The sequence below is a fragment of the Cetorhinus maximus genome, chromosome 31 (genome assembly GCF_964194155.1).
Source record: "Cetorhinus maximus chromosome 31, sCetMax3.hap1.1, whole genome shotgun sequence".
Classification (NCBI taxonomy): domain Eukaryota; kingdom Metazoa; phylum Chordata; class Chondrichthyes; order Lamniformes; family Cetorhinidae; genus Cetorhinus; species Cetorhinus maximus.
In genome coordinates, this window is record NC_135909.1 from 18,431,616 (window position 1) to 18,454,712 (window position 23,097).

At 44.2% G+C, this 23,097-nt stretch overlaps 2 protein-coding genes and 2 non-coding genes across 5 annotated transcripts in view; 3 read left to right on the forward strand and 1 right to left on the reverse strand.

The window, feature by feature from the left end:
• LOC144670308 (histone H2B-like) overlaps window positions 1-23,097 on the forward strand; it is a 518,579-nt gene that overhangs the window by 424,206 nt on the left and 71,276 nt on the right. The window lies entirely within an intron of this gene.
• On the reverse strand, window positions 624-11,159 carry LOC144670332 (uncharacterized). 2 transcript variants are annotated; one of them, XM_078532810.1, is made up of 2 exons: window positions 10,928-11,159; window positions 624-3,455 (listed from the first exon to the last, which is right to left on the reverse strand). In XM_078532810.1, the coding sequence occupies exon 2, from the start codon at window positions 3,164-3,166 to the stop codon at window positions 2,120-2,122; it is 1,047 nt and encodes a 348-aa protein (XP_078388936.1). In that variant the 5' UTR covers window positions 3,167-3,455; window positions 10,928-11,159; the 3' UTR covers window positions 624-2,119. The 2 variants fall into 2 exon arrangements, with proteins under 2 accessions (XP_078388936.1, XP_078388935.1); XM_078532809.1 differs by lacking the exon at window positions 10,928-11,159 and adding an exon at window positions 9,673-9,836.
• Window positions 15,793-15,864, forward strand: trnaw-cca (transfer RNA tryptophan (anticodon CCA)). The gene has a single exon. It is a non-coding gene; the product is annotated as a tRNA-Trp (tRNA).
• Window positions 16,769-16,842, forward strand: trnat-agu (transfer RNA threonine (anticodon AGU)). The gene has a single exon. It is a non-coding gene; the product is annotated as a tRNA-Thr (tRNA).

Sequence of the window (23,097 nt, forward strand, 5' to 3'; positions counted from 1 at the left end):
TGGGATAGGGGAAGAGTCAGCATTTCAGGTATTCCAAGGAATCTATTATTGAATCAGGAAGAAGGACTCAACTAAGTTCACATAAGCAAGATAATAGTAATGAAGAAACTAATGGCACTAACGAGTAACAAAACTCCAAGAGGAGAATGTTTCATTGCAGGGAATTAAAGGAAGGAGTTGAGAACAGAAGTGTTCAAACTTCTCTCCACTTGGGGACCATTCCCTCAGATTGGAAAATATTGCCTGTCATTCCAGCATTTAAGAAATGAGTCAGAGGGAAACCAGGGAATTGTCGGCCAGTTCGACTAAGCCCTGTTGTCAGGGAATTCCGAGAGTTCACTATGAAGAATAGGGAGTCTGAATGCCTCGAAGTTTTTCAGCTGTTCAGAGAAAGCCAACATGGATTTGTAAAGGGGAGGTCATTCCTGATGAATAGGATTGATTTTTGGGAGAGGTTACTAAAGTAGTTGACAGTGGAATGTCTATGGATGTTATTAATAATGCCACGGATGCTTTAAAGGTGTTTCCCTGAAGTCGCCCATGAACAATATATTTGTATGTTGTGTATATTTCCTTACCCATGGAGTGACAAATTCAATTGTAAATAAGCCAGCGAAAAAGCCTTTTTCCTTAAAAAAATAAATGATTAGTTTATTTTACTCTATTGCTCTGGAATTTACTGAAGAATAGATAAAGTTGCTAACACATACACATGTGGATTAGATACAAATGAAGATAGAACAGTACTTATAAAATTGGATCATTTTAGTCCATACTCAGTGCAGGCCGGATATATTTTGAAGTCGAGATGTTGTGCTGTCTGAAATGAAGGTTTTTAAGTTATAGAATTGTCTTGGCAGCTGCAATGGCTTCCACAGTGGAATTGCCGGAGGTTACGTAAACATGTGAGCTTAGTAGCTGGAATCAGGTTTCCAGGGAGCAGAGAAGGTTCTTCTGTTCTGAAGGCACGGCACTTTTAAATGCCTGGTTATTTTACAGCAGACCGGTCCTGTTTTTAGATGCCTTTCTCTGTCTCTCCCTGGAGTTAAGCTGGAGGCAGAGCCATTGAACATTTTAAGGCAAAGTTAGATAGATTCTTGATTGAAAAAGGAGTTAAAGGGTATAGGAGGCAGGGAGGAAAGTGGGAGTTGAGGCCAGAATAACATCAGCCATGATCTTATTGAATGGGGGAAGCAGGCTGGAGGGGCCGAATGGCCGATTCCTGCTCCTAATTTATAAGTTGCTATGTTTGTAATGCCTCCAGTCATTTCCAATCTGGGTCTGTGAAGCTGATGGCAATTAAGAACAACATTAATCAGAGTGGAAGGAAATCAGACTCAACCTGGTGTGAGTCAGGTGCTGACTTCAAGCTCCACTGATCTCTTTTTGTGATATCACCATCACCTTATTCCGAGTGTTCGGAAAAGGCTGAATCGTTTGCAACAGAAATACTGATTGATCCTGACATCTAAAGATTGCCACAAAATAAATCCCAATTCAATATTACACATGAAATGATTGAAATAAATTGCTACAGATCTATAATGGCAGTAGCTTCAGAGTTTCATCGACTGAAAGGTTCTTATTAAGTACATTTCCTGAGTGAATTTAAATTGAAACCAGGTTTATAGGTGTGATGCTTTATTCACACATCGAAGGTGAGAGAGATGCTGTAGGACACACACTACGTCCAGTAGCTGAAAGTGATTAAAAGACTGGATTTTGTGTTTAGTGCTCCCGGGAATGTTACTGATACCTTTCCTGAATACCAAGGCTAGGACAGGCACTCTGGAAGGTACGAGGAGCTGAGACTTGTCCCTGAGAGTAATTGAAGGGATGATAACTGAAATAATCGAGTTATAAAGGGGGAAAGACCCAAATATAGAACAGTCAGTAACAGGACATCAATTAGTCTCCACTTAACTTGGAGAAATTAAGGACCCAACATAATGTATTTAAAACTGGATTAATTATTGAATCAATCTCAAAATATTAACCTCCAGGCCAGTTATAGGGGTTATTAACAACAGGACAATTAAACTCTGACTGTCAGAATGAACATGGTTCAGTCCTGGATGTGATTAACAGCAACATTGACAGCAGAATCCAACCCCTGCAGTCACATGTGAACTCGCTGATGTTGCAGCAGATTGGATGACCGAGTGAATCCCTTCTCCCACACAGAGCAAGGGAACGGCCTCTGCCCAGAGTGAGTGCGTTGGTGCTTCCCCAGATCATTGCTGCTTTTAAAGCTCTTCTCACAGTCCGGACATTGAAAAGGTCTCTGCTCGGTGTGAACTAGTTGATGTTCAGTGAGGTTGGATGGCCGAGTGAATCCTTTCCCACACACACAGCAGATGAATGGCCTCTCCCCAGTGTGAATTCGCTGGTGTGTCAATAGGTTGGATGAACAATTAAATGTCTTCTCACACACAGAGCAGGTGAACGGCCTCTCTCCTGAGTGAGTGCGTTGGTGCTTCCACAGATCATTGCTGCTTTTAAAGCTCTTCTCACAGTCAGGGCATTGAAAAGGCCTCTGCTCAGTGTGAACTACTTGGTGTTGCTGCAGATGGAATAACCGAGGAAATGCTTTCCCACACACGGAGCAGAGGAATGGCCTCTCCCCACTGTGAGTGTGTTGGTGTTCCAGCAGCTGCTTTGTGCTTTTAAAGCTCTTCTCACACACAGGGCACTGAAACGGTCTCTGGTCAGTGTGGACAAGTTGATGTTCAGTGAGCTGGGATGACTGAGTGAATCCCTTCCCACACCTGGAGCAGATGTACGGCCTCTCCCCAGTGTGAACTCGCTGGTGTGTCAATAGGTTGGATGTAGTTTTGAAACCTTTCTGACACACGGAGCAGGTGAACGGCCTCTCCCCAGTGTGAACACGCTGGTGTGCGGATAGATTGGATGTCGTTGTGAATCCTTTCTGACACAGGGAACAGGTGTAAGGCCGTTCCAGAGTGTGACTTCGCTGGTGTTTCAGCAGGGCAGATGAGTGAGTGAATCCCTTCCCACACTCAGAGCAGATGAACGGTCTCTCCCCAGTGTGACTGCGTCGATGAGTTTCCAGTAGGGATGGAGATCTGAATCCCTTCCCACAGTCCCCACATTTCCACGGTTTCTCCGCAGTGCAGGAGCCCTTGTGTCTCTCCAGGTCGGACATTCAAATGAAGCCTTGTCCATCCACACGTGTGTATGGTTTCTCCCCACTGTGAATTGTGAGATCCTTTTTCAAGCTGTGTAACTGGTTAAAGCTCCTTCCACAGTCAGTGCACTGGAACACTCTCACTCGGGGGAGGTGTGTGTGTCTCGGTGCTTTTCCAGTCACACTGATGTATGAAATCTTTTCCCACAGAGAGAACAGACAAATATTTCTCATTCCACATTCAAAGACCTATCATATTCAGGTTCCGAGGAATGAGTGTTCTGTCTGCAGATGCTCCCCTTCTACCCTGTAAAAGGAGTTTAAAAATCATTAAGTACAGGATAGAAATTCAGAACAATTTAATTTCTCTGGAACATTCTTTCCTCTCTTGTTCCCCCAAAGCTGTAAAACCCATGTCCCACACACACTTCCTCTTCCCAGTGCAGAAATCCAAACCCATCGCACCAACTCCAGCTATTTTCCTTTTCATCGACTTTTCTCTCCTCCCCTGAAGGTGCTGACTCTGGCTGGTTCAGTTCGACACTCACTGGTTCCACTATCCTCTCCTGAAGGTGTTGACTCCATAGAACAATCGAACTATAGGAAAGTTACACCACAGAAAGAAGCCACTCAGCCTTTAGTGCCTGGGCTGGGCGAAAAGAAAAAAAACTAGCTGCCCATTCGAATCCCACCTTCCAGCACCCGGCCTGTATCCTTGCAGGTTACAGCACTTTAGGTGCAGATCCAGGTACCTTTAAAATGAGCTGAGGGCTTCTGCCTCCACCACCAAACCAGGCAGCAAATTAAACATCCACCACCCTCTGGGTGTAGAAATCTTTCCTCATGTCCCCTCCAATCCTTCAACCAATCACCTTAAATCTGTGTCCCCTTGTAATTAGCCTCTCTGCTCGGGGAAACCGAGCATCCCTGTCTACTCTGTCTAGACTCCTTCACTGTCGCTGGGTCAAAATCCTGGAACTCCCTTCCTCCATACACCACATGGACGGCAGTGGTTCAAGAAGGCAGCTCACCACCACCTTCTCAAGGGCAAATGGGGATGGGCAACAAATGCTGGTCCAGCCAGCAAAGCCCACATCCCATGAATTAATATACAAAAAACTCCTCAATCTTGTACACCTCAATCAGGTCATCCTCAGCCTCCTCAGGAAAACAACCCCAGTCTATCCAATCTTTCCTCATATCTGCAATTTTCAAGCCCTGGCAATATTCTTGTAAGTCTCCTCTGTGCGCTCTCTGGAGGAATTGTATACTTCCTGTAATGTGGTGACCAGAATTGTACACAAAATGCCAGCTGTGGCCTAACCAGTATTTTATACAATTCCAGCATTACATTCCTGCTTTTGTATTCAATGCCTCATCCAATAAAAGAAAGCATTCGATATGCTTCCTTTACCCACAGTCATCCTTGTTACTTCCTCAAAAGCATCGATTAAATTAGTAAGACACGACCTTCTCCTAACAAAAGCATGCTGACTCTCTCTGATTAATCCATTCCTTTCGAAGCGAGAGTTTATCCTGTCTCTCAGGATTGATTCTAATAATTTTCCAACCACTGAAGTCAGGCTGACTGGCCTATAATCATTTGGCCTATCCCTTGCGCCCTTTTTAAATAACAGTGCAATGTTCACAGACCTCCAATCCTCTGGTACCTCGAATGTATCTAGGGAGAAATGGAAAACTGTCCTCAGAGCATTCGCTATTTCCGTCCTGGCTTCCTTTAACAGCCTGGGATACAACCCATCTGGCCCTGGTTATTTATCCAACTTCAAGGATGTCAAACCCTCTAGAACATCCCTCTCCTTCGTGAGACAGAGACAAAGTACTCATTAAGAATCCTGCCTACATCTTCAGCATCAATGCACAAGTTACCATATACATCTCTGATAGGCCCTACCCTTTCCTTAGTTATTCTCTTGCTCATTAAGATCTGTAACTAGTCCACACTCTCCAGATCACCTCTCAGCTTCATAAAATGTGTCTTTCCCCAATTTAGAACTTTTACTCCTGTCCTACCTTCATCCTTTTCCATAATTATGCTAAATCTAACTGTAATATGGTCACTATGGCCAAAATGGTCAATCACTGCGACTTCATCCACTTGCCCAGCTTCATTTCCTATGGCTAAATCTAGAATTTCACTCCCTTTCACTGGTCTTGTTACATGCCGACTAAAAATGTTCTATTCAATGCAGTTGAAGAATTTCATGTCCTCTGTGTCTATTACACTGTTTGTATCCTAATTGATATTCAGGTAGTTGAAGTCCCCAACTATTATTACCTTCCTGTTTTTGCACTCAGAAATATTTGCTATTCTAGCTCCATCTCACTATTTGGGGATCTATAGTACATTCCCAGTAGTGTGGCTGCCCCCTCTCATATTTCTGAGCTTAACACATATAGCATGATTTCACAGAATCACACAGTGCAGAAGATGCCCTTCATCCAATCGAGTCTGCACCGACACATGAGAAACACCTGACCTACCTACCTAATCCCATTTACCAGCACCTGCCCCATAGCCTTGAATGTTATGACATGCCAAGTGCTCATCCAGGTACTTTTTAAAGGATGTGAGGCAACCCGCCTCCACCACCCTCCCAGTCAGTGCATTCCAGACCGTCACCACACTCTGGGTAAAAAAGTTAATCCTCACATCGCCCCTAAACCTCCTGCCCCTCACCTTGAACTTGTGTCCCCTCGTGACTGATCCTTCAACAAAGGGGAACAGCTGCTCCCTATCCATCCTATCCATGCCCCTCATAAACTTGCACACCTCGATCAGGTCACCCCTTAGTCTTCTCTGCTCCAACGAAAACAACCCAAGTCTTTCCAACCTCTCTTCATAACTTAAATGTTTCATCCCAGGCAACATCCTGGTGAATCTCCTCTGCACCCCCTCCAGTGCAATCACATCCTTCCTATAATGTGGTGACCAGAACTGCACACAGTACTCCAGCTGTGGCCTCACCAAGGTTCTATACAACTCCAACATGACCTCCCTACTTTTGTAATCTATGCCTCGATTGATAAATCAAGAGTCCCAAATGCCTTTTTCACCACCCCATTGACATACCCCTCCGCCTTCAGAGATCTATGGACACACACGCCATGGTCCCTTTGTTCCTCAGAACGTCCTCGTGTCATGCCATTCATTGAATGCTTCCTTGTCAAATTACTCCTTCTAAAGTGTATCACCTCACACTTTTCAGGGTTAAATTCCATCTGCCACTTATCTGCCCATTTGACCATCCCGTCTATATATTCCTGTAGCTCAAGACACTCAACCTCACTGTTAACCACCCGGCCAATCTTTGTGTCATCCGCAAACTTACTAATCCTCTCCCCCACATAGTCATCTATGTCGTTTATATAAATGATGAATAATAGGGGACCCAGCACAGATCCTTGTGGTATGCCACTGGACACGGGCTTCCACTCACTAAAGCAGCCTTCTGTCATCACCCTCTGTCTCCTACAACTAATCCAATTGTGAATCCACCTCATCAAATTACCCTGTATCCCATGTGCATTTGCCTTCTTTATAAGTCTCCCATGTGGGACCTTGTCAAAGGCTTTGCTGAAATCCATATAAACTACATCAACTGCACTACCCTCATCTACACAACTGGTCACCTCCTCAAAAAATTCAATCAAATTTGTTAGGCATGACCTCCCTCTGACAAAGCCATGCTGACTATCCCTGATCAAACCTTGCCTCTCCAAGTGGAGATAGATTCTCTCCTTCAGAATTTTGTCCAATTGTTTCCCCTACTACTGACGTGAGACTCACTGGCCTGCAGTTCCCTGGCTTATCTCTACAACCCTTCTTAAATAGCGGAACCAGATTAGCTGTTCTCCAGTCCTCTGGCACCTCCCCTGTGGCCAGAGAGGAATTAAAAATTTGGGTCAGAATCCCTGTGATCTCCTCCCTTGCCTCCCTCAGCAGTCTGGGACACAAATCATCCGGACCTGGAGATTTGTCCACTTTTAAACCTGCCAACACCTCCAATACCTTGTCACTCCCTATATCAACTTGCTCAAGAACCTCACAGTCCCTCTCCCTGAGTTCCACACCTTCATCCTCATTCTCTTGGATGAAGACGGATGTGAAGAATTCGTTCAACACTCTACCGATCTCCTCTGGCTCCATCCATAGATTTCCTCCTTGGTCCCTAATGGGCCCTACTCTTTCCCTGGTTATCCTCTTCCCATTGATATACTTATAGCATATCTTGGGATTTTCCCTACTTTAACTAGCAAGAGCTTTCTCATATCCCCCCTTTGCTGTGCTAATTACTTTCTTAAGCTCCACCCTGCACTTTACGTACTCCACTAATGCCTCTGCTGATTTGCTCCCCTTGTACCTGCTAAAAGCCTCTCTTTTCCTTCTCAGCGTATCCTGAATATCTCTGGTCATCCATGGCTCTCTGGGCTTGTTACTCCTTCCTGTCACCCTAGAGGGAACATGTTGAGCCTGTCCCCTCCCAATTTCCTTTTTCAACGCCCCCCACTGCTCTTCTGTTGATTTCCCCACAAGTAGCTGTTCCCAGTCTACCCTGGCCAGACCCACCTTATTTTACTAAAATCAACTCTACCCCAAAACATTTTTTTTTTTTTTTTTTGCAACTTATCTATTTTTTTGTCCATAACAAGCTTAAATTGTACCATGTTGTGATCGTTATCACTAAAATGCTCCCCAACTACCACCTCTGCCACCTGTCCGGCTTCATTCCCCAGAATTAGGTCCAGCAATGCACCGTCCCTTGTTGGACCCTCTACAAATTGACCTAAAAAGTTCTCCTGTGCACATTACAAGAAATCTCTCTACTTAACACTATGTCTATCCCAATTAATGTTGGGAAAGTTGAAAACACCTAATCTAATTATCCTATTGCTATTGTTTTTACACATCTCCACAAATTGTGCACATATTTGCTGCTCAATTTCCCGCTGACTATCTGGGGGTTTATAATAAACACCTAACAATGTGGCTGCCCCTTTTTTATTCCTAAGCTCTGCCCATAAAGCTTCATTTGATGACCCCTCCAAGATATCATCTCTCCTTACTGCATTAACTGACTCCTTAACTAATAATGCAATGCCTCCGCCTCTTTTACCCCCTCCCCGTCTCACCTGAAGATTCTATATCCTGAAATGTTGAGCTGCAAATCCTGCCCCTCTCTCAAACATGTCTCAGTGATGGCTGTTATATCACAATTCCATGTGTCAATCCTCACCCTTAACTCATCCGTTTTATGTATAACACTCCTGGCATTAAAGTATAGGCCATCCAGCCTTGCCTTACTCCACTGAAACTTAATGCAGCTGTATTCCCTCTGACTTGATTGTTTTGCTGTATTATGATGTGTCCCTATTCTGCTAGCGTTCTGTGTCCCCTCCCCCTGCCGAATTAGTTCAAACTCCTCCCAACAGCACTAGCAAACCCGCCCGCAAGGATGTTAGTCCTGCTCAGGTTCAGATGTAGACTGTCCCACTTGTACAGGTCCCACCTTCCCCAGAAACAGTCCCAATGATTCAGGAATCTAAAACCGTCCCTCCTGCACCAACTCTTAAGCCACATATTCATCTGCGTTATTCTCCTATTTCTGTGCTTGCTAGCACGTGGCACTGGGAGTAATCCAGAGATTACAACCCGAGAGGTCCTGCTTTTCAGTCTACTGCCTAACTCACTGAATTCTTGATGCAAGACCTCATATCCCTCTTTCTACCTATGTCATTGGTACCAACATGTACCATGACCTTTGCCTTATCACCCTCCCTCATCAGGATGCCCTGCAGCCATTCAGTGACATCCCGGACCCTGGCACCAGGGAGGCAACACACCATCCTGGAGTCACGTTGACGGCCGCAGTAGCGCCTATCTGTTCCCTTGACAATAGAATCCCCTATTACTTTTGCTCTTCCTCCCCTCCTGTACAGGCAGGTTGCTTGTGGTGCCAGAAACTTAGCTCTGTCTGCACGCCCTGGAGGAACCAGCACCCTCATCAGCCTCCAAAATGGAATACCGATTTGCAAGCGAGACCCCAGGGGACTCCTGAACGACCTGCCTGTTTCTCTTGGACTGCCTGGTGGTCACCCATTTCCTTCCTTCCTCAAGTCCCTTCAGCTGTGGTGTGACCCCCTCTCTAAACGTGCTATCCACGATGCTCTCAGACTCGCAATATGCTCCACAGTGTCCCCAGTCGCCATTCCAGCTCTGAAACCTGAGCTTCCAGGAGCTGCAGCTGGACACACTTCCTGCACACATGCTGGTCCAGGGCACTAGAAATGTTCCCGGCTTCCCACATGGAGCACGAGGAGCACACCACGACTTTGAGCTCTCCTGCCATCCCTTTAAATTAAACCTTTTAAGTCAATTACTCTAGGGCCCTTCTGTCCTGATCCTCGTTACTACAGAATATACAAACTATAAACCACAAAAAGACTTTAAACTATAAGTGATAAAAGTAGTAAATACTTACCCGACCTTACCCACTACTTACCAGTCATTTCTCTCCCTTGTAGCCTCTACTGCTGCAGCAGGGCAAGACCACTCTCTGAAGATTTAAGAAGTTGGAAAGCAAGGAAAAAATGCAAGAACACCTCTTCCCCTCTGCACCGAATTGCCACTGTGCACCAAATTGCCAATACCCACACTCACTCTGGCTGTGCCTCACTCAGGATAAGGTCTCTCCCCTACTTGTATGCAAGCACGATTTGATGAATCATTTTATATTTCATCCCTCCGCACAGCAGTAATTGATTATTTAATCAATAATGCTACCCCACCACACCTTTTTAGGTCCCTCTGTACCCTGCCTGAAAATCCTAAGTCCAGGGATTTTGAGCTGCCATTTTTGGCCCTCTTTAAGTCAAGTCTCCATTATAGCAATGATATCATGCTGCCACGTGACTATCTTTTCCCTCAGCTCATTGGCTTTTTTGCTAAATTCCTTGCATTTAAATAAATACCTTTTAACTTTGCCAAATCCCTGTGCATTTGACCTTTGCTTCTTCTGTCTTTCAGAGTCACTCGCTAATTTGCTGTCTCCCGCTCTCTGCTCTGAATTTGTCCGACCTGAATCTGCCTTCAGGTTCCCATCCCCCCGCCAACCTGGTTAAAACCCTCCCCAACAACACTAGCAAATCACCCTTAAAGGACACTCGTCCTAGTCCTATTCAGGTGTAGACTGTCTGGTTTGTACAGATCCCACCTTCTCCAGAACCGGTACCAATGCCCCTGAAATCCAAAGCCCTCCCTCCGGCACCATCTCTCCACTCTCTCTTCTGAAGGTGTTGACTCTGACTGGGTTCAGCTCTGTGCTCATCAAACAGCAGAATACGGAAGAGATGATGGAAATCTTAAATTAAAACAGAAAATGTTGGAAAAGAAAACTCAGCAGATTAGGCAGCATCTGTGTCCTGAGAAAAACAGAGTTAGTGTTTCAGCTGTGATCTTTCACCAGGACTGGGAAAAGTGAGAGATGGAATAGGTTCGAAACCAGGGGTGTGTGGGACAAGGACAAAAGGAAGGTTTGTGACCGGGTGGAAGACAGGAGAGGTTGAGTGACAGAAAAGTTAGTCTCCAGGGCCAAAGGGAATGGAGATGGGGCAAGAAAAGAAGCAAAGAAACAAAACCTGTGCCTGGAGCAGCTGAGCTGCGAACTGAAAAAATAAAACGAAACAAGCAAAGGAAACAAAATGAAGAGCGGAGTTTACGGTCTGAAATTGTTGAGCTCAATGTTTCATCTCACTGACCTTCAGTCTGCAACAACCATTGGCTTCATGGTGCCGCCCGCCCAGGTCCCTCGCCGCACGTCTGCCGATCCTGGCGGCTCCGATTCGGGCTCTGAGAGCCGCTGAGACTCGGTCACCCCCGGCTCAGCTTCCAGGAGCCACACTGCGCATGCCCCACGCAAACAGGCACCTCCGAGGGCGGAATTTTTCTGCGCCTGCGCTGTGTGGCCTTTCTGATGGCCAGAGGCCGCGTTCCGAGCCGCTGAGCATTCTGGTTATTTCTGTCCGCCATTTCATTCAACAACAACTCAGACAGAGGCCATTCGACTCAGAGTGTGGGCCCTGTCCCATTTCTCTGATCGTTTCCGATCAGCCTGAAAATATTGTCATTTCTGTATTCCAATTCCCTTTTAAATGTACAATTGAATCACCAAATCACTTGTTATTTAAACTTTCCTGCCCTCTACGTTTGAAACAACAAGACAGCAGGTTATATCAGATATTGTAATGAATAACGACCCACAATCTATTAATAATATGACAATGAATGAACATCTATTAATAAGTAACCACAAAGTTTTAGTCGCTGACATTCAGTTCGAGGCTTTCAGGCAGCGCATTCCGAATCACCACAACTCACTGTCTTTAAAAAAAATTGCCCAGCTACCACTAAACACTCATGGAACCCTTATCTTGCAGAATGGTGCAGCTGAGTCGTGATCGGCCTATAGCTCAGAGATCACTGAATCAAAACCATTCTCTACTATTTGTATTCCCATTGACACCAAAGGATAGCATTTGATGCAACACTCAATCACTTTTATTTACAGAATATTTGTATCAGTTTATTACGCCCAGTCAACACTTCAATCTGCAATCTCAAATTGTTTTTATTTACGCAAGGACACAAACTGTAAATGCTGCAAACACACAGCAGCTCAGGCTTTCAACTTTCTCTCAACCGTTTTCTCCAAAAGACCTGACGTAGGCAGCTGCCCTTCTTTTGTTCTCCTGCACTCGAGGATTATCTGAAAAGCAAAAGTTATTCCCTTAGATGGAAACAGTATAGTGCAGGTGATACATATTTGTCAGAGAATGTCAGATCTATACGATCTGACAGTAATTCACCATGTTTATTTGAACAGCAGCGTCCTCCCTGTGACAAGTACCATTCAGAAATACAAGAACGTCAGCAAAATGGAGACAACATTTTCACAAAGACGCAGTAAATAATTATTTGGACAGACATCACCACGATTTCTTAATCCCTGATTAAAAACATGGAATCCTGTCCCCAAAAATCACCATGAACTGTTAAAGTGAAGTTTCATTTGTATTTGTTCGTTTCGGGCTTGTATTAGCTACATATTGCTCTAAATACTTCTTTGAGAGCCTCCGATTGTTCCCTGTCTTGTTTTGCATGGGATTTAACGTGTTCAGTTTACCGCTCATTCCGTCCTTATCGGCCTTACTTAAGGTGAAAACTGTGACATGTGTCCTCGAGCCTTTAGCCTCGAACTGAATGTCTACCACTAACATTTTGTGGTCACTTATTGCTAGCTATTCATTCATTGTCATATTATTAATTTATTGCGGGTCGTCATTCATTACAATAACCGGTATAACCTGTTGTCTTATCATTTCTAAAGTAGCGTGGAGGGCAGGAAAGTTTAAATTATAAGCGAGTTGCTGGTGCAAGGCTAAAGGGAGTGGTAAAGAGACAAGTAAAGAAATGAAAGATTTGTCTGATGACGGTGTGAATGGCAGACGGATGAACAGCTGCCATCCGAAAGTAATGTATGAATTGTTTCATCGGAAACCATTGGCCTGAAGCTGCATTATGATCTGACTTGATATCCCCATTTTATACTTGTTCTTCCTTCGTTTCTCTTCCCAAGCCCAGTGGCGTCTGAGGAAGACAAAGCAAATGCTTACATCTGTTTCTATGGCTAGCTTGTTTTCCCCCAGAAACAGGGCGCTCGTGGCAAGAACTTGTGGTGCTCAACTCTGCACCAAGCAGTGCCAACCAGGAGACTCTCCTTCTCTTCCTGCCAGCCATTGGCGTATTGGAATGATTTACAGATTGATGATTAACCTGTTTGGCCATCAAGTCCTGGAGTGGGACTCGAACCCAGAGAAGCAGCGACGCTCCTGTGCTGCACCATGGGACACTTATTCCTCATATTATACATTCTACCGTAAGTATTCTGGGGAGAACAAGTTACAGGCATGGGAAGGACAATCCATGAATCTCTGTAGCTGAGAATCCCTGTTGGTGATGAGTGTGGTATCATCAGATAGAGGAGTTCTCTGATCAAGACCTGCTGTATCTTTGCCTTCACTTTCAACTGGGACAATTTAATGGTTTGCTATCTGACCTCTTATGCAGGAAATCTGCAGGGAAGGCAAAGGGCAGGATCATGAGAAAATTAAATACTAAACAAAGTGGGGCAAGGAGACAACCCATTCTTCATTTCACTCCATTCTTCACCCTGAAGCTGTTGGAAGTGGTGCTGTCAAACTGTATAGTACAGTGCATGATGTAATGAAAGGACGGAGGAGCTTTGATAGACAGTCAATTTTATCCAGAATTTGGTAAAGTCCTGCGCTGCTGATGGTGGTGAGTGTTTTAGTGCCTTCTCTGAAAACAAGATAAAGATATTCACATATTTTGTCCCCCATGTCTGCAACTGGTTCTCCCTTACTAGAAACTGCAAAAAACAAATCTGTGGCCGAGGGATCAGTGTCACATCTCCGCCCTTGATGCCATTGAACAACACCACGCAGAAAAAGTTAGCACATTCTTATGTCACACAGGAATACATCGAACTTCAGATCAGAAAGCTGTGGGTCTGAATCACATCCCAACCCAAGCTACTGTTATAACAGATCTGTGTCTGAGTAAATGGAAGCCCCATGCAATAAACACTGTCACATTTGAATGTTTAGTGAGTGAGTTTCATAGAGGGTTCTTAAACTGCCCAGCAAATAAAGTGTCACCTTTCAGCAGAAAATGTGGCCAGAAAATACTAGGAAACTCGAAATTGTATAATTTATCTGTCAGAGCACAGGCATTAACTCCAGGTGACAGATCCGGGCTTTCAGACCTCCTGGGTAGAGAATTTCAAAGATTCACTCCCTCTGAGTGAAGAAATTCCGCCTCACCTCAGTCTTAAATAGCCCGGCCTTTATTCTGACACTTTTCCTTCTGGTTCTGGACCCACCAGCCAGGGGAATCAACCTACAACCCATTTATTAGAGTTATTATAACGGGCAACGCGGGGCCTGTAAATATACTATACTTGTATTGTGAATGTCAACATGAAAGCCCTTTAGGACTCGGCCAGCTTGCCCTGTGCTGGTCGTTCCGAGCCACTTTTGGTGAATGGACGTTGACACTGTGCCGCCACCTCCATGACATGATCTGTCAGGTATCATTCCATGAGTATGACTATATCTGACTTTGGTGTTGATTAAGGTCTCAGAAGATTGCAGGCTTGAGTCCTGTCGTGATCCTTTTAAACGGAAATCTGGTGGAACTCCCTGAAAACCACGTTCTTACTCGGCAGCTGAAGGTTCTGATTGTTCTTCCAAACATTAAAGGGCTCTTAGGAATTAACACATGAAATGACATAAAAAGCATATTTTAATAAAGAGCGTTGCAATTCCCAGAAGGATATGTGGAATAAGAATTAAAGCCACCCAGTATTAAAGTGGAATTGAATGAATTTTGGAATAAATAAGTTTGTTACATCTCTCGATGTGTTTGCTAAACAATGTTACATCTAACTCTGTTCTGGTGAAGATCAGAAGCAGTGATATCAGTTTGCGCCACTCGCCAGCTGGGCCTGTGATTGCGCCTCGCCAATCACGTGGGTAATGCAATTCTGCCAGTCCCTGAGGTCAGCTGACATTTTCGGAGAAATTCCAAGTCATCGTGATTTCATCAGGGACCTCATGTTTAAGGTGTGAGTGATGTAAATCATGACCTGATCAAATGAGTGTATCTTTCGCTATTTCCGCGATGAATTTTCATGCTGACGAGAGTCATGTGGGACATGGTCTGGAAATATTTCACACGGAAAATATCTTTCACATTTTTCTGAACTAATGAAATGGCTGGACGGAAATTTCAAACAATCCCGCGCTACCTGAGCCTCGCGGCCGGCACTGGGGCCGCGGTCATTTCCCTGACTCTCCCACTTTTTCTCTCCCCCCAGAAATTACTTTCGACATTTCATCCTTTGATATATTTTTTAAAAAGGCGCCACCATGTCATTTTAATTGGGGGGTGGGGTGAGAATGGGGGAACAGAGTGGGTCCCATTTGCTCTTTCTAGCCTTGTCTGTGAGGTTTGTGCTGAGCTGCGGATGGAGTGGTTGTGAAAAGCGTGAATTTTGTAATTCCAGGGCCAGCGATTAGTGCGCATGCGCCCCTCTGTACATTGCCCCCAATAAAGATGGCGGAAGCGCATCCATGCGCGTGCGCGGCGATGGCCGCAAACGAATCCGTCACTCAGTGACACCCGAGTTCAGGGTTTCTGACACAAGCTCAGTGCAGCAGCAGTGTGAGCGTCGGTATTAGTTTGTGGATTCAGCGATTAAATTCAAGGTTGCTGTTTCGAGGTCACTCGGAGTTGGCGGAGTTCTGCATTTGTCCTTCATATATTCCGGGGCACTTTGTATCAAGCTGAAGTTAGAAGCAAAAAGTATAAGTAATGTCTGGGAAATACTTAAACAGCAGACAGCCTAGAAAACAGTTTAAATTAATCACTGACCTGACAGAACGGAGGGAAAATGGGGATTAAGCAAAATTCCAATCCCCGGAGTGTAATCAAGGTGTAAAGAAGCGAATCTAGGAGCAGTACGATACCGTCTTCAACGGATGGGCTTGTGGCGCAACGGTAGCGCGTCTGACTCCAGATCAGAAGGTTGCGTGTTCAAATCACGTCAGGCTCAAAAAGCTTTAATGCTCAAGTGGCAAAATGATTACTGATATAAAAGCGGGTTTTTATATCTGTAATCATTTTGCGGGGATCTTGGCGAACAGGTTAATTTCAAAAGCAATTTCGATAGATGTCTGTGCCAGTATCAGCTGTGACTCATTTGGTAGCACTCTTTCCTCTGAATTCTAAGGCTGTGGGTTCAAGTCCCGCGCTTGGACTTCAGCACAAGAATCAAGGCTGAAATTCCAGTGAGTAGACACCACCTTTTTAAGCACTGGCTGAGAGTGGCTCAGTAGATAGCTCTCCTACCTTTAAGCTGGAGGTCCTAGGTTCAAATTCCACTCCAGGACTTGTTAATCATGAAATAACCTAGCTACAGAGTATAATGGTGTCAGTCTCCAGCCCAGTTAAATGAGGAGAACAAGCAACGGAAGGGCATTTGGCCGTAAAAAAAAAAATCCCAGCAGCGCCTTATTTCGTTGAAACTGATCTGAGCGATTACGCACTTTCGTCATAACAGGGTGAAATCTGTCTTTGTTCTAGAATTATAGTTTAAAATAGTATTTCCCTGTATCGTTGAACAGCTGCAAAGATTTTAACACAAAAACAGAGTTTTGTTTCTGCGACTGAGGAAGACATTTGGGGGAAGAGGCCACTCACACCGAGAGACTCTTGATACCGGAAGAGATGGGCGCAATTCTATTTCACAATTGAACACTGACATCGAGATTTTGGAAGACCAAGTGAAAAAATCACTGAGTCAGTGACAGAATTCAAACATCATCCCGGGGAATAAGAGGAAGAGAGATTAAAGCAGGTGACTGTATGAACGCTGGAAAAAAAACAATGACTAAATCCTGTTTTCCGGGAACTCCTGAAGTTTGGACCTGTGATTAAAGTATCTATAAATTAATCTTGGCTCTGTGGCTAAGTTGGTTAAAGCGCCTGTCTAGTAAACAGGAGATCCTGGGTTCAAATCCCAGCAGGGCCTTATTCCAATTTCGAAGTTTTTGAGCTGACCTGTGCAAAAAATGGCTTGGTTCAGGTGAGCACTTCCGAATTGCTGGTTCAAATTGTCCATCCTTGTGCAATAGATTATCTTCTACTCTTTCAACGCAAGGAGAGTTTCGTTTCTTTGACTAAAGAAGAGATTTGTGGAAATTGGCCACTCACACTGAGAAACTCCCTCGTGCGTTTCTACTGGAAGAGTTGGGCGCTTTTCTATTTAATAGTTGAAGGTCAGAACACTGACATCGAGATTTTGGAAGAACAAGACAACAGAACAAGAAAAAAAATCACTGGGTCAGCGAGAGGATTCAAACTTCATAAGAGGAAGAGATAAAAACAGGTGACTGCATGAACGCTGCAACAATCAGTTGTTAAATCCTGTTTCCCGAGAACTCACTGAAGATGTTTGTTTAAACTGTTTCCCACTCCGTTTAAAATGCTGAATATTCTGGGCTAACATTGGGGCGGACATTTGGTTTAACTTCACTCGTGAATAAAAGTGTCAAATGTTGACATGTTGTTAAAGTGACAGCACGTAAACGTTTCAAGGAATTCTCCTCACAACCTGCTTCACCGAAAGAGGTTATCATTTAACTTAAAAAGCCTTTCACAAAGAGGGATGTTAGGTATCACTCCACGAAAATCCCAAGGGGTTTGTGACGGATTCACTACAAATAATCAGGAATTTCAAAGTGCCTCAATCAGCCACAATTTCTTCAAAAGAAACCGCTCGTGACATTCATCTCACTGAAGCAGAGTGTGACCGTGTTGTATCTGTCAGTGTGGAGGGGACGAGTCTGGGTTGGGTAGCCATGTTCAGTGTTTGTGAGAGTGGGGTCTGGGTGAGCAGCTGGTGAGTGCGACAGGGCCAATGCTGGATGCAGGAAGCTGCCGTCAGTGTGGGTGGGTCTGATGGGGCTGAGTGATTGACAACTGGCGGTTGTTGGTGTTTCCATAAATGAAGGAAATTCCCTCCGACAGCTTATTTTTTCTTCATTTGACTATAAACAACTTGAACAAAAGTGAAACAGTGTAGGAACATTTTTGCTCTGCATAAAAGGGAGGTGATTTCAGCTGCCATTGTCCAGTGGTTAAAGCTTTCGTCTAAAAATCCATGGAATTTTCCCACTTTGACTTGAGTCCTGCTCCCTGAGGAACTGTTCAGTATTTTTAATTCTGTTTTATCTTGAATCCTCTATTTCCACAGAATGCTGACACTGAAATTGCTTATACTTCCCGCCATTGTTATCTATGAAGCAGGTATTGTCTGCATGGTCTAATGGAGATATGCTTAGAGGGCTGTGCCAGAGGGTTTCTTTCAGGTTTTATGCCTTTTGGTCCATTAGCAGCAACCGGATGTCTGCAGAGGAACTCGGAATGCCGAGTACCTCTTCTCAGGATGGACTTAATCAAGGGACAGAATGTTGGCTGAAGGGAGGATAACGGTCTGGGGATTTGGGCTGCCATTCCAGAACATTTGGGGAATAGCACAAGGCGGTGTTGCAATGTGACAATGGCGGTATGCAACCTTGGGATATTATCCTTTCTTTATTCATTCTTGGGATGTGGGTGTCGCTAGCTAAGCCAGCATTTATTGTCTATCCTTAATTGCCCTTGAGAAGGTGGTGATGATCTGCCTTCTTGAACCACTGCAGTCCCTCTGGTGTAGGTACACCCAAAGTGCTGTTAGGGAGTGAGTTCCAGGATTTTGACCTAGCGACATTGAAGGAACAGCGATATATTTCCAAGTCAGGATGGTGAGAGGCCTGGAGGGGAACTTCCAATTGATGGCGTCCCATGCACCTACTGCCCTTGTCCTTCTTGATGTTAGTGGTTGTGGGTTGAAAGGTGCTGCCTAAGGAGCCTTGGTGAATTTCTGCAGTGCACCTTGTAGATGGTACGTACTGCTGCCACTGTTCATCAGTGGTGGAGGGAATGAATGTTTATGGAATGAGTGCCAATCAAGCGGGCTGCTTTATACTGGATGGTGCCAAGTTTCTTGAGAGTTGTTGGAGCTGCATTCATCCAGGCAAGTGCAGAATATTCCTTTACACTCCTGACTTGTGCCTTGTAGATGGCTTTGGGGAGTTTGACACAAAAATTGGCCCTGTAGTTGATAGTGAAAAGGATAGCTTTTGTCTCCAGAATTATATCAATGGTTTGGGTGAGTGGATGGAAAAATGGCAGATGGAATTCAATCCAGAGAAGTGCGAAGTAATGCATTTGGGGAAGGCAAACAAAGCTAGGGAACTACACAATAAATAGGTTATTGGGAGGGATAGAGGAAGTTAGATACCTTGTGCATATCCACAGGTTCCTGAAGGTGGCAGGACAGGTGGATGAGGTGGTAAAGAAAGCATATGGAATGCTTTCCTTTATTGGACAAGGTTTAGAACACAAAAGCAGGGATGTAATGATGGACCTAATAAAACACTTGTTCAGCCACAGCTGGAATTTTGTGCACAGGTCTCGTCACCACATTACAGGGAGGACATTATTGCGCTGGGAAGAGTACAGAGGAGATTTACAAGAATATTGCCAGGACTTGAAAATTGCATCTATGGGGTAAGATAGGATAGCCTGGGGTTGTTTTTCTTAGAACTAAGGAGGCTGATGGTGACCTGACTGAAGTGTACAAGACTATGAGGGGCCGAGATAGAGTAGGCAGGGATGTCCTTTTTCCCTGAGCACAGTGGTCAATTACCAGAGGGCACAGGTTTGTGATTGGTAGAAGTGGACATGAGGCAAAACATCTTCACCCACGGGGTGGTGGGTGGTTGGAATTCGATGCCTCATTTGGTGGTGGAGGCAGAACCCCTCAACTCATTTTAAAGGCACCTGGATCTGCACCTGAAGCACTGTAACCTGCAAGGATATGGACCGGGTGCTGGAAGGTGGGATTTTAATGAGCAGGTTTTTAATTGTTTTTTCTTTTTCGGTCAGCACAGACACATTGGGCTGAATAGCCTCTTTCTATGCTGTACCTTTCCTGTGGTTCTATTTCAGTCCTGATATTCTGTTAACCAATCTGTGCTGGTTGTAATTTATCAACCCATGTTCTACCAAGTGACAATAAATCTTGTCCCAGATTATTGCCTCTCAACATTTCCCCACCACGACCATTAGATTAACTGGTCTGTAGTTACTGGGTTTATCCCTATACATTATAAACACAGATATAACATTAGCAACCTGCAGTTCACTGGCTTCACTCCCATGTCCAAGGAGAATGAAAGATTGTGGATCAAGTCCCTATTTCCACCCTTCCTTCCCTCAGTAATCCAGGATGTATCCCATCTGAATCGGGTGAATTTTATACTGTAAGTGTTGCCAACCTTGTAATTGCTTCCACTTTATCTGTTTTCATCCTATCCAAATTCTCCACCAGCTCCTTCATCACTGTGACATTAGCAGCATTCGCTTGTTTTGTGATAGCAGATGCAATGTTCTCATTTAGTACCTCAGCTATGCCCTCTGCCTCCATAGGATCTCCAAATCAGCCACCCTTTCAGTGACTCTCCATTTGTTGGTAAAGGTCTGGAGTGTTTTTGCTTGCGTTAACTGCTAATCTTTTCTCATAGACTCCCTCTGCTGATCTAATTTCCTTTTCCAGCTCTCCTCTGTACTTTCTGTATTCTGCTTGGTTTTCCAGTGTATTATGGATCTGGCATTTATCATCAGCCTGATTTGGAGCTCCCACTGAGCACAGGATATGTAGGCAACAGCTCTCAGCTGTCCCAACATTTCACTGAAATGAGTTGTTTGTTTAACTAAACTTCTTGTCATTTAGAGTGTTCCACTCCTTCCCTTTTGTATTTCTGCTGTTGTCACTTAGTTTAAATTACACAGTAGCTCCTTCCCCGTCTGCACCTAATCCCCACACTCAACAAATCCACATTTTTAACTCTTCACTCTGCAATTCACTTTCTCTATTTGAGCTCGCAGGCCACTCGAGTTCTTGTTTGTAATTTAATTGTTCCAATTTCTTTATTCACAATTCAGGTTTGTTTTTAAATTAACAATTAATTTGCCCTGTTATTTTAATTTATTTGATGTCAATGTCTGAGCAAACTGGAAGTTTAAAAATCAAATCTAGAAATGATTTCTTGTTCTGCAATGACGGTCTACTCCATTCAGTTCAGTAAATCCTAATCAATAAATTCCAAACAGAATGCTGTATCTCTACTTGATGAACTGATGATGCACAGGGCTCTCAGCTTTTACTCAATGACCTTCACAGGAGTTGATCCAGTTTAGATGTTGACTTGTTCGCTGTTGTCGATTTACCTGGATTCTTCACCTGATTTCTCTGCTGTCCAATGAAGCTCTCTGAGCGGAGTTTTCAATAATGACTTGACTTTTCCTCACAGGATTTCAATCTCCGAGGTTTTTGAATTATTTTCTGAATACATGTCTCCAGAGTTCTCCTCGTGGTTAAGCAGAAAGTTTAACTGATGTGTTTTCAAGCAGCCGACAGCTTTACTTGAAAAGTCATTGTGACAGGATGTTGGGGTTTGAATCCAGTCACAAATCTGGTGGTGATGCCTTGCGGGTTTTTTTTATTCATTCCTGGAATGTGGGCATCGCTGGCTAGGGCAGCATTTATTCTCCATCCTCTTATTCAGAGGGCACTGTTTTTTAAAAAGAGTAAACCACATTTCTGTGGGTCTGAAATCACATGTAGGCCAGACCAGGTGAGGACAGCAGATTTCCTTCCCTAAAGGACATTCGTTTTTATGAAAATCGGCAATAGTTTCATTGGTTCAATGGCTTTAATTCCAGATATTTACTGAATTTAAATTCTACCATTTGCTATCTTGGGATTCGAACCCCAGTCCTGAGAACATTACCCTGGGTCTCTGGATTACCAGTCCAGTGACAATACCACTACGCCACCGTCTCCCCTGCAGCTCCAGCTCTCACGTGATATGCCAGGGGATGACCTCATAATTGCCCCAGTCATGTAGCTGTGGATTGGGCGATTTCTTAAACACGTTTACTGGGGCTGACTTAGTCGTACTTGGCTTTGAAACACAAGGGTATGTCTTCTGCTTTATCTGACCTTGTATACTCCTAGATAACCAGGGGGCTCTAGATTTGGCAGTCCTGCCCTTTTTCTTTGTGGGGACATGTATACATTGTTCCCGTAGAATTCTGCTCTTGAACGCCTCCCACTGGTCTGTCACACTGATTCCCTTCAAGTAGCTGCAACCAGTCCACTTTGGCCAGGTCAACTCTTAGCTTCATAAAATTTGTCTTCCCCAATTTAGAACTTTCACTCCTGTTCTATCATTATCCTTTCCATAATTATATTAAATCCAACTGTATTATGGTCACTATCTCCAAAATGATCACCCACTGCACCTTCCTCCACTTGGCCAGCTTCATTTCCTGAGACTAAATCTAGAATTTCACTCCCTCTCATTGGGCTTACGTGCTGGCCAAAAAAGTTCCCCTGAATGCAGTTCAAGAATTCGGTGCCTATTACACTGTTCGTACCCCAGTTGATATTAGGGTAATTGAAGTACCAAACTATTTTTCCCCCAACGTTTTTGTACTCAGAAATTTGCATCCACATTTACTCTTCTATCTCCCTCTCACTGTTTGGGGTTCTCTCGTACACTCTGAGTAGTGTGGCTGCTGCCTTTTTATTTCTGAGCTCAAACTATCTCGCCGCATTTGATGAACCATTTGATATATCATCCCTCCTCACAGCTGTAATTGATTCTTCCACAAATAATGCTGCACCCCCACTTTTTCAGCCCCCTCTATATCCTGCCTGAAAACCCTTTATCCAGGGATGTTGAGCTGCCATTTTTGCACCTCTTTAACCCAAGTTTCCGTCATAGCAATATCATCATGCTACCACGTGTCCCTCTGTGCCCTCAGCTCATCGGCTTTCTTTGCTTTACTCCTTGCATTGAAATAAATACCTTTTAACTTTGCCAAATTCCTGTGTTTAAACATTTTAACCTTTGCTTCATCTGTCTTTCAGAGTCACCCGCTAATTTTCTGTCTCCCGCTCCCTGCTCTGAATTTGTCCGATCTGAATCCGCCCTCAGGTTCCCATCCCCCGGCCAATCGAGTTTAAATCCTCTCCAAAAATATTTAATACATTTCTGGGCAAAGTTTCAAAGTAGGGTAGTAAGGTTAATGATATGTTTCCGCTCTTCCAAAGGCATTTGAAAAACTCCCACATAATAGACTTGTCAGTAAAATTCAAGCAAATGGGATTAAA